We start from the raw sequence: 11,657 nt of genomic DNA on the forward strand, positions 1-11,657 counted from the left end.
ATGTGTCAATCTAACATATGTTCCTTCTTATGTCTTTATATACAATATGGATCTACACAAATTTTTCATCATGTCATTTGCTCAGAAAGTTTATCCACTGATTCTAGAATCTAGATGCACATTGAATTGCATACTAAATTTTAAAATTTGAATGTAACTGAACAAGATTAGAGTTTGTAGTTCATATTTTCTCTAATTCCATGTTTCTGCGTTATCCCATTAATTTTACTTTTTGTTTATTTGCAAATAACCTACCAATGCTACACATTGAAAGAGAAGTATATTTGTTTATTGAAAAATTTTGACCAATGAGACTGACAGAGGGATATATTTATTTCTGTATTTTTTGTGGCTTGGATCGGCGGGTTGAATTAGGGTTATTTTATTTTTAAAAATGAGTCATTTAGCGTTGATTTGAGCTTTCGTTTAAAGGAAGGATACATGTGGAAAGTTTCTTAACAACGAAGGTAAATTTGGCCCCTAAATACGACATCGAGGGTAAATTTGATCCCAAAATATGGAAAGAGTATATTTAGTCAATTTTCTAAAGTAGAGAGGTAAATTTGGTCCCAAAATATGATAATAAGGGTAAATTTAACCTCAAAGTATGACAAATGATATATTTGGTTAATTTTTCAAAGTAAAAGAATAAATTTGACCCAATTTTTAAAAATTTATTATATTCAAAATACGACATAGTAACAGCACCCCTTTATTAATTATTTTTTAAAATATAAATTAAGTTAAAAATAAAAAAATATTTACAAATAAAAAAATATAAGAAACACCTATTTTTATCTTGGAAGCTGTAAAACCAAGTATTTTGAGACCCTGAAAATTATGGTCTGGAAAGTGGGTATTAAAACGTCCAAAATTGAATAAAGATGAGCCCTAGGGCCCAAACACACACAGCGTTGGAAATGTACGCGGTTTCAAAATGTTTTAAAAAGAGTGCGGGGAGGGGGCCAACTAAACCCCATAATAGCCATCATCATCTTACTCGCAAACCAACCCCCCACCCCGTCCTCCAATTCATTTCTTCCTCATTTCCACAAAATAGTACATACTACTCTATTTATTTGTTTATTTATTATTTATTTGTTCTTTCCTTCTTCTCGGGGTCCCGATCTACCGTTTCTTCTCCTTCGTAGTTTGCAATTACGCCTCCTCTTCCTCCTCCTTTCTTCATTTTCACCTCTTTTTTTGACTTCCAACATTTCTAGAAACCTCTTTTTTCCCCTTCGATCGTCTCTAATCCAGGTATAAACCTTTTTTGGTTATTTGAATTTGGTGATTTGAGGCTTGGAAATGATGTTCCGATCGAATATATTTCTTGTTTGAGTTGAATTGTTGATATACTAGTGTATTTGTTTTCCTCATCCTTTTATTTAATTTGTTGTTCGTTAATTTGTTTGATGATTTTTGTAATATGGAAGTGCTAGTTGATCTATGGACGTTGTTGCATAGTATGGTTGGATTTGAAGTTAGCGCTTAGTCTGCTTATTGCTTCTCAAGCTTTTCAGAGTATTCATTTTTACTCCATCCTATCAATTTGACTAATCTTCCGAGATATATTGAATTAGATTAATTCAATATTCTGAATTTAGATATTTGAGAACTATATCAAGAAAAATACTTGAAGTTGCAATCTTTCTCATATTAATATGATGAAAACACATCTTAAAATGTTGGTTAAAGTCCACGCAATTTGGGTCTCGAGAAAAGGAACACGACAAGTAAATGGGAACGGGGGAAGTAGTAAGCAAGGTATTGGGTATGGGATAATATTGTTTGGAAATTTATGCATTATATGCAGTCAGTCTTGAACTGTAAACAGATGCATAATTTTTAGGTATATTACAATATTCAATGTTATACGGAATAATACCATTCATTTTGTGGTAGCAGAAAAAGTTTCACTTGAAGGAAGAGAGAGCAACAGTTTTATGGTACAATGCTTAAAAATGCATTCTTTTATCTGTAAAGTCAATTAGAAAGTGCATATATAAGACCTTATTTGGATTTACTGATGGTGTTTAATGTGAACAGTATGACTGCTAATCGACATTGTATTTGTATCATTAACCTAAATGCTTCTACGGGTTTATTACTTTTTCTTTCACTGACTTTCTCCTTCAATCATTTGAAATTATGTCTTTGCTTTAACTTGTAGGAAATGGCTGCAGAGCCTACAAAAGAACATGTTGATGTTGCTGACACTGAACCTGTCACATTAGCTACTGATAATGAAGAGAAGATAAAAAAGGAGAAAAAGAAGGGATTTTTTTCAAGAATGTGGAATAGTATATTTAGGTCCAAAAAGGATGATTTTGAGAAGAGATTACAACACATTTCCAAGGAGGAGGCTGCTGTCATTGCCAGAATAAATAAGCGGTCTCAAAATTGGAGAAGGATGACAAGACATCTCATTATACTTTCTGTACTTTTTGAGGTAATGTACTGATTTCTAGTGTATGTCTTGACGTAGAAAAAGCACAGATCTTTTTTTCTAAATAGAATTACCTTTTTCTAAGCTTTGGAATTGGTTGTTTTATCTGTATGTTAATGTCATTGGGCTTTTGACATATTAAATTTGTTTGAATGCACTTCACTAAACAGTGAAGTGATTGAGTGGAGAGCCATGACTTCTATTTTATGGATCCCTAAGTGGCAGTTTGTATGTATTAAGGAAGAAACTACAACATCTTCCTTCTAGTATTATTTCCACAGCATGGTCACACTGTTTCTGCCTTATTACTTACCTTCTCAATAGAAAAAATGTTTGTTCCTACTGAGTACTGTCTTAATATGTTATTAATCTCTTTATATTTTTTTCTGAGGGTCAATTTGACTAATATTTGGAGTGAAATGGAACACTGATTATTCTGCCTTTTCAGAATTTTAGCTAGAGATTTTTGGAGTTTTCATTTTGTGCTTAGGAGATGCACGGATGCCTTAGTGCGGAGGTGTGAGAGGTTGGCAATGGATGGATTCAGGAGAGGTATACAACGAAGAAGTGTTGGTGATAATTGATTAGATAGGACATGGCGTAGTTTCAGCTTACCGAGGACATGACCTTAGATAGGAAGGTGTGGAGGACACGGATTTGGGTAGAAGGGAAGTAGGTTGCATGTGTTTATACTAGTTGGTAGGAGTGTATTGTCACATGACCTTAGATAGGAAGGTATGGAGGACACGGATTTGGGTAGAAGGGAAGTAGGTTGCATGTGTTTATACTAGTTGGTAGGAGTGTATTGTCTTGCTGTCCATTCTAGTAGTCGTAGTACTATTCTTGTTTCTTGTTCTTTGATTTCTATTATTATTTGTTGTTTCGTGTAGTTTGGTTATGGTATTATTTTGGTGTAGTACTGAGCTGCTGCTATCTGTTGTTTTTACTACTGATTGTTGTTTCTTGTAATTCTATTACTTCTTTTTCTAAATTGTTCTTATCTTGAGTTGAGGGTAACTCAAGGTCTTTCGAAAACAACCTCTCTACTTCTTAGGTAGATGTAAGGTTGCGTACACTGTACCCTCTACAGACCTGTGTGGGACTGCACAAGGTATCTTGTTGTTGTTCATTTCAGTAAGTAGCTAGAAATTTAGAATTACACCAGAACTAGTAGGAGTTGAAAACTTCCAGACCCAAGGGTATGGCCGAGTGGTCGGTGAAGTGGGTGGAGAATCATGAGGTTTCAGGTTCAAATCCAGTGGAAGGAGAAATGCTAGGTGCTTTCTTTCCATCTGTCTAAGCCTTGGTGGACAGAGTTACCGGTACCTAGGCTGATGGGAGGCAGCAACTACTCGATGGAATAGTCGAAGTGTGTGCAAGTTGGTCAGAACATCATTGCCATTATAAAAAATCAAAATACTTTCTTTCAGTCAACCAAAAACTAAATATTAAGAGAATGTTATGCATAAAGTTAGTCTAAACCAAATTCCTCTAACTCTTCAGAGAATATATTATCTTGGATTCCATGTAGGGGGAGGGTACTATGCTACTTCTCAATACACTATAATGTGATGTAATTGCTCTTCGGGACATTTTTGTGGAGGTTTATTTTGGTATATTCTTTTATTGGTTAAGCTTGTCGACTTCTTTCAATAAATGGAAAAATCTTTCCTTTCAAACAAAAAAAAGACTCAATTGAGACTAGGGGGACATCCTCTGAGAGTTGGCAGTGGACACAATGACATCCTAGAGCTTATTTTGGCATGCCTTGTTGCTGAAATAATGCAGAAAATATTGGGCTTCTGAGGGTTTAAAATAAGAGCAAGGTTTTTGACTATTTGAGACTTTTGTGAAAGTGGCTGAGAACATAGCTTTGTGGTTTTATGCTGCAGTCTAATTTTATGATGGTGATGGTGGATAGTTAATGGCAGTTGTGAAGAAATAGAATATGTTCTAAGTGCAGAAATCTAGTTGATGGTCTTTCCTTAATCTAGTTAATTTTTTCCTAATTATATTGAGCATAGGTGAAGAGCAGTTCAGATCTTTTGGGTATCCTGGTGGTTTGAACTATATTAAACCTGCACTTGTTGGAGATGTTACTTGTGCAGGTTATTCTAATTCGATGATCAGTGTGTATCCTTTATGTTATATGGGTGACTGCCTGAGTTTCACATGTTACATTATATGTTTACTTATTTTATGGGAGTCGTTATTGCGTTTATTTCGATTTTCAGGTTATTGCAGTGGGTTACGCTATCATGACAACAAGATCCCTTGAGCTGGACTGGAAAATGAGGGCATTGCGGGTTTTACCAATGTTTCTGTTGCCTGGATTGTCCTTCCTTACATATTCAGCGATTGGAAGTTTCACAAAGATGTGTAAGTAATTCATGGTTGTTAGCTAACCAAAGTTCTCATACTATTCACGTCATAGTCATATTGTCTGCCATACTCATTTTCCCCTTTCCCTTACTGTCTCTGCTTTCTGGTGCTGAATGTGAAATAGGACTTCAATTTTTATGAAGAATGATAAAATGCGCGAGTGATGACCAGATTATTTTGTGTTCTCTAAGTAGAAGCTATAGTTCGTAACTTGTTTTAGTTGCCTTGAGATCTTTCTCTAGAATTTCTGTGTGCTTTAACATGGGTAAATAAATGTGGTATACATGCTGGAGCCAGTATCGTTCAAGTAACAAATTAAGCATGGACAATTAATTCCTTGTTGCTAACATGTCAATGCCTTGACTAAGTAACAACTAACATAAATCAGGTAAGCAATATGTCATAATGTGTTACCTACCTTCATGATGTATATTTTTCATTGATTTGTGAGCAAGGTGTTTGCACAAGGCTCTCATTGACAAATACACAAAATACCTATGGTTATAGTATATCTATGATGTATGCTATGATACACGGGTCTCCCACTTACTGTGGTTGACCTATGGCGACATGGCACTCTTGATTTTTTGATAAAGCTCTAATGACATGTCAGAGCTCATTAGTTTATCTTTCGTTCTTTTGATCTCAAGGACGTATTGATTTGCCAATATTCAAATGGCTGACAGTATGTTTTTTTATGAACTAAGATGATTCATTAATAGGCTCCAAGAAGATGCAGCAAAAACAAAATTGATAGCTGAAAGTATATTTAATTTGGCTTAATGATTGATGTTTGGATTTCAAACAGCATGAAAATGTCCATTACCTATATTTTTAGATCATCTTTATATGTAAGTTTTTGAAAATACAACATACCCAGAGTAGTCCACAAGTGGGAAAAGGGCAGCCCTATGCACAAAGCATCCCGCGTTAGCAGGGATGTTATTGAAAATATTGTATAAAAATTAAAATTTTATATTATGCCAAATTTCCTTGTGTCTTTCACTGAAGTTGACATATCGTCCTTGATCATGAAGGCCTTAGAAGAATAATGATTCTTGTCTTTCACTTCTATGGCTTATCCGTTGTGTGTTCATGCAGGTGAACGCAAGGACCAGAAAACTCTAAAAAAACTACGAGCTGAAAGGCAGGCCAAGATTGAGGAACTCAAAGAGAAGACAAATTACTATATAACACAACAGCTCATTCAGGTGATAGCCATATGCAAGATTTTGGGCTTGTCCAAGTTCTTCACATATTATTAACCATGAAGATACTGTGGTCGAAGAATTTTTTTCTTGTGCTAAATTTTTTTTAAAAACCATGAAATGCACTCTGGGAGACTTATTTATTACTTTTCACTCTTTTGTCCATGCCTCTATGATTGTGATTTTCCAAAAACGCTTATTGACAAATTCTAAGCATCATTGTTGAATCTTTTGTCCAGAGATATGACCCCGACCCAGCAGCTAAGGCAGCTGCAGCCACTGTACTTGCATCCAAGCTTGGTACAGATACTGGCTTGAAAGTGTACGTGGGAGATGACACTAAGCATAATGTTCCTACTGGGAAGAGCAACGATGTTGAAGTAGTGCAATCTACTGGGCTGAGAAATAGGAAGCAGGCAAGGTCTAGTAGTCCAGAGAGTGCTGTAATGGATCATCCTGGAACAGAAATGCTTCAAAATACACAGCTTGAAGGTTCTGATATGACTCAGCATCAGCAAACGGTTGTTGAGCATTACAATCCGACAGGATCCAGCTCACAAGATGGAGGATGGCTTGCACGAATTGCAGCATTGCTTGTGGGAGAGGATCCAACCCAGTCTTATGCACTCATCTGTGGCAATTGCCATATGCACAATGGTAAGAACTAAAGAATTTAATGATTATTAAGCCCAATTAGTGGAGCAGATTCACTTAAAGAATGGTGAATAAGTAAAATGGCATTACTATCGTTTTCAGGGTTGGCCAGGAAAGAGGACTTCCCTTTCATAACCTACTATTGCCCTCATTGTCATGCCTTGAATAGGCCTAAGCAACTTGATGATCGTGTCTCTGGTACCGGTACACCTAACCTCGGTTCCGCTACTGCTTTGGCTGATGTTCATTTGGTCAAACAAGTCGGTGGATCCACTCCGGATAAAATACCTGCATCAGCAAGTGGGAGTCCTGTAGCAACTCCAGTGGAAACAGAAGGTGATAACATAGTGTCCAGTGCTTCTAACAGCTAGTAGATCGCGAGTTTTGAATAGAGTCATGCAGGCGAGTGCTTTTTCTCCCTATATGTGTAGCGGGTTTTTCTTCTTTTCTTGGTATGTGTAATTGTCTGTTGTAAACCTAGTACAAAAACATATTCATACGGCAGCTTCCCTGGAAACCTTTATACAGGTGGAATATACCTCAATTTCCTCCATTTTGTTTTCATTAGTTTGAGAAATATTTAGGCCATCAGCAGAGCTTTTGAGATTTTCTGACTGCAGAGTTCGCAGTTCCTCTCACGTGTTTTCTCTCGAATCGAATGTCAAGTACGTTCTCCTGCATAATTGAGTAATATATTATGCAAGTGAACTTTCCAATTCAAGGCTTTCCCACTTCCTTTTCACTTGCTTGGTTATTAATATATATATTTTGCCTTTCAATGTTCTCTTTTTTCTTATTGTTGGGAATAAGCATTGCCCTTACATCGATCTTATTGGTTGTGAATATGTTTCTATCTAGATGATGTATGATAAGTACACAAAACGAAATAAACTGAGATAATGATAACATAATCACTTCTTAAGACATCATACGAAGGGAAACCACAAACAGTTGCATAAAATGAATAGGATTGTAGAGAAAATCCCTAGAATTCTAGAGTCGTGACTAATAAGCTTTATATCCCGTTTTACCAAGCTTATTATTTTTTCTAAAAAGTGCTTTTTCAAAAAATTAAGGTGTTTGGTCAAGTTTTTGGAAGAAAATTAGTGCTTCTGCGGAGCAGTAAATGCAGTTTTTCATAAGCTGAAAAAAAGTAACTTCCCCCAAAAGTACTTATGTCAAAAATACAAAAGCATTTTTAAAAGTTTGGTCAAACACTAATTGTTGTTCAAAAGTATTTTTCTTTAAATTTATTGATCATACACGAACTGCTTCTCACCAAAAGTACTTTTTTGAAAACACTTTTGGAAAAAACACTTCTCAAAATAAATTAGTTTTATAAGTTTGATCAAACAGGCTAGTAGTGCGGAAAAATTTATAAAAATATGCAATATTGTCTAAAAGAAACGTAGATTTTCATGTCGGCTAAATGAAAAGTGATTGAGAATTGATAAGAACCATATTGGTGGCAATACCAGTGTGCATATGGTGGACCATGTAGAGGGAAAAAATAGCAAATATTTTGAGAAAGTGATTTATGAAGAAGGTCAAAACGAATCAGGTTGATTTTGTATATTCGGTGTAAAAAGTTTTGTATAGAAGATGTTGAATAACTTAAATATGTGTATCAATGAATATAAATGTTACCAGTCTCACATAAATTGATAAAAGTCACATTGTGAGTTCATATCGTGCCACATTTGAGATTTGATCTAATCCCAATATGATCAATTGACAAAAGCCATATTTTAGATATGTATATATTCAGGAGTTAATAACTTAAACGGTCACTCAACTTTGGACTTTTATTCTAAAAAATCACTTAACTTTGAACTTTACAAGTCATTCAATTTTAGATGTTTTACTCAGAAAGTCACCCAACCCATTTTATTATTTTTTAAACTAATTTTCATTTATGTGAAAGTTTTTTTAATAACAAAATTCTGAAAAATACAAAATATCTATTTAATGATCCTTTTACCCTTTCTTTTATTGATTAAAGAGTAAAACATTTGGCACTTCTTTCTGGTGAAATTTGTTGAAGGGAGCAGAACTTTTTTTGATGTCCGACTAAAATGAAATGATTGAAAATCAGAAAATACCTACGACATGGAAAATATCATTACTAAAATTCAATTGTTAAAATTTTTTTTAGATAAAAATGGAATTTCCTAAATGAAAAGGAATCTTAATTAATTCAAAATGGAAGTCTCTCTTAATCAAAAAAGCATCTCTATCATCAATCTGAAATATAGGTAATATTTGAAAAAAAATATCTCTGTTTGAACTGCAAATGGAATTGACAATCACAGATAAATCATAACTAAGAAAAAACAGCTTCAAAGTGGGGGCTAACTTGCTTAATCAGACGAGTCTAGATTTTGATTAGAGGGGAAGTAGAATCTTTAGTTTTACTAAATGTAGTTGTTAAATTGGCAAACTCTCTTTTGTCTATCAAATGATGTAAAACTATTTAGAAACCTCATGTGATTTTATCTAAGTGGATATACCTCAGGAAATATAAACTTGAGAAGTGAAGCCAACATATGCAACCAAGTGCCTTTGAATTCAAGAAATATAAGCCTAAGATTGAATTGCTTATACCTAAACAATCATATAGTTTTAGTTGCATTAAGTAGCATGCATACCCTAATGAGACAACATCTTGCATGTACGATTCATTTTGTTGACTGCTAAAAAAAAATAATATGAGGACTCAAAACTATTTACATTCCTGCTTTAATTTAACACTTGTTTGTAGATGGAAAACCATGAGTGAAGCTGTTAAAAGTGACCACGATAGATCTAACATTACATGAAAGAAAATTATCTTGAAAGACCTACAATTTCTTTGAATTCATGCAGACCTAGTGAAAACTAGAACAAAATAAAAGAGAAAAGTCTATATAAGTGGCAACAATTAGGTGAGAATATATAGCTTTTAGTCATATTAGTATGTTTGTGTTCCTATGCTTTCTAAGAGTCCTAATCTAATCATTTTGCCAACTTGAAATTTCCAACTAATATGTACCTAATCTAATAAGTAAAATATATGATGTGTGAACACAATTTAAGAATAAAAATGTAACTAAAGAATAATGGACACGATAGCTAAAAATTCTCTATCAAAAAAGTGACTGTCGATCATATGAACTAAGATGAACTATTGAAATACTGTAGGCTCTCAAACATTTAAATGTAGGTATCAAATGAAAGAAAGGAGAATGGAAGAAATGGGTAAAAGGGTCATTAACTGAATATTTTATATTTTTTAGAATTTTGTTATTAAAAAATAAATTCACATAAGCAAAGATTAGTTAAAAAAATAATAAAATAGGTTAGGTGACTTTCTGTGTAAAACATCTAAAGTTGAGTGACTTTCTGAGTAAAGTTCAAAGTTAAGTGACTTTTTGGGATAAAAATTTAAAATTGAGTAACCGTTTAAGTTATTAACTCATATATTAAGTCACTATCAATAAGATCAAATAAAGTATCAGAGAGTGTTGCATCTTTCATTTGAAGTGATTGTACTGATGATCGAACTCGGTACTCGGTAGGTTAGCCAAGTAGAATGTTTGTCACTGTAATCAATCTCTCAGCTTTCCACGTAAACATATTTGAAGGCTATGCATTTGAATGACTTAATATTTTCAACTTTATTTAAAATTTGAGTTCAAATTCAAAAGAATAAACTCGTTCTTAGAATTACATTAACTATTTAGAATAGTCCTTTTGTGATTTTATAAATTCAAGCCTTTTTAAGGGCAATGATTTTTCACGGCAAATCTCTTTCTTGCAATTTTGTTTTAAGTAAAGATTAAAAATCATAAAGAAGTTTAAAGGAAAAGATAAATGTGTGAAATATTGATACTACTATCATAGTTAGGGCTGGACATATTTTGGTTTAAATCGAAAAAATCGAAAAAAAATTCAGTTTAGTTTTTCAATTTTTTGAATCGATTTCGGTTTTCAATTATTTAAATTCGATTAAACGGTTTGGTTTTCGATTTTTCAAAAAAATAATTCGGATAAATAGGTTAACTGAAATTCTATAAATAATTAATAATATATATATATATATATAATATTTAACATATGATAATATAATATAAATATATAATAGCAACTCTAATAACTAATAAGTAATAGCACGCCACATATAACTAACAACAGACATCAGTCCAATAGTCGAACAATCGATCGAATCATAGACCGTCGGCGAGATCGTCATCTGTACAACAACACCAGAACCGGCAACCAGACGACCATTGTGGGTTGCAGCCTGCAATGCCGACTGTGGTCTTTCCGGCAACGATCACTCTTCCTAGTTCTGATTGTTTATGCAAACTTATGCATAATGAAGTTATATATTATGTTAAACTTATGGTTATATCATTTAGTTTCATCCATGTTGAGTTATTTATATCTGGAAATGAAAAATAAGTTTGAATTATTTTTTTAAAAAAAAATCATTAATTTTAAATGTCCAGTCATAACAAAGAGAGGTTAGCTACTTTAATCTTCAAAACCGAAATAAAAATCTGAAATAACCAAATCGAATTTGTAGAAACCAAACCAAACCGAATTTATTTCGGTTTTGTTACAGTTGTCATTTTTGTCAATCCGAAAATAAAAAAGTCAAACCGATATTAAACTATTAAACCGAACAAACCGAATGCCCAACCCAAATGATAGTGGTGCTAAAGGGATTATTTCCAACATCACAAAAATTGTCTACAAGTTAATTCACCAAACGAATTTATTGAAGCGTGTTCTTATAATATCAGTCTCCTATTATTTGAAATGGTGTCATATTTTTTGGGTAAATAACATATTTATTGCCAAGTATAGATATTTACATCTCAAAATAAATGACAAAATGCACTGTCTAACTGGACAAGACCAGTCTAGTGCTTAAACATCAACCGACTTCTCTTCATCAAAATGAAACTATAGTTAAAGAC

General features: G+C 33.5%; 1 protein-coding gene across 1 annotated transcript; it reads left to right on the top strand.

Annotated features, from left to right (window-relative positions):
* The first annotated feature begins 953 nt into the window (after positions 1-953).
* Positions 954-7,246, top strand: LOC107867722 (uncharacterized protein At2g24330). The gene is made up of 6 exons (XM_016714097.2): positions 954-1,260; positions 2,174-2,452; positions 4,684-4,828; positions 5,933-6,042; positions 6,279-6,696; positions 6,796-7,246. The coding sequence occupies exons 2-6, from the start codon at positions 2,177-2,179 to the stop codon at positions 7,062-7,064; spliced, it is 1,218 nt and encodes a 405-aa protein (XP_016569583.1). The 5' UTR covers positions 954-1,260; positions 2,174-2,176; the 3' UTR covers positions 7,065-7,246.
* Positions 7,247-11,657: the final 4,411 nt, after the last annotated feature.

Source organism: Capsicum annuum, chromosome 4 (genome assembly GCF_002878395.1).
Source record: "Capsicum annuum cultivar UCD-10X-F1 chromosome 4, UCD10Xv1.1, whole genome shotgun sequence".
In the NCBI taxonomy this organism is placed as follows: Eukaryota; Viridiplantae; Streptophyta; class Magnoliopsida; order Solanales; family Solanaceae; genus Capsicum; species Capsicum annuum.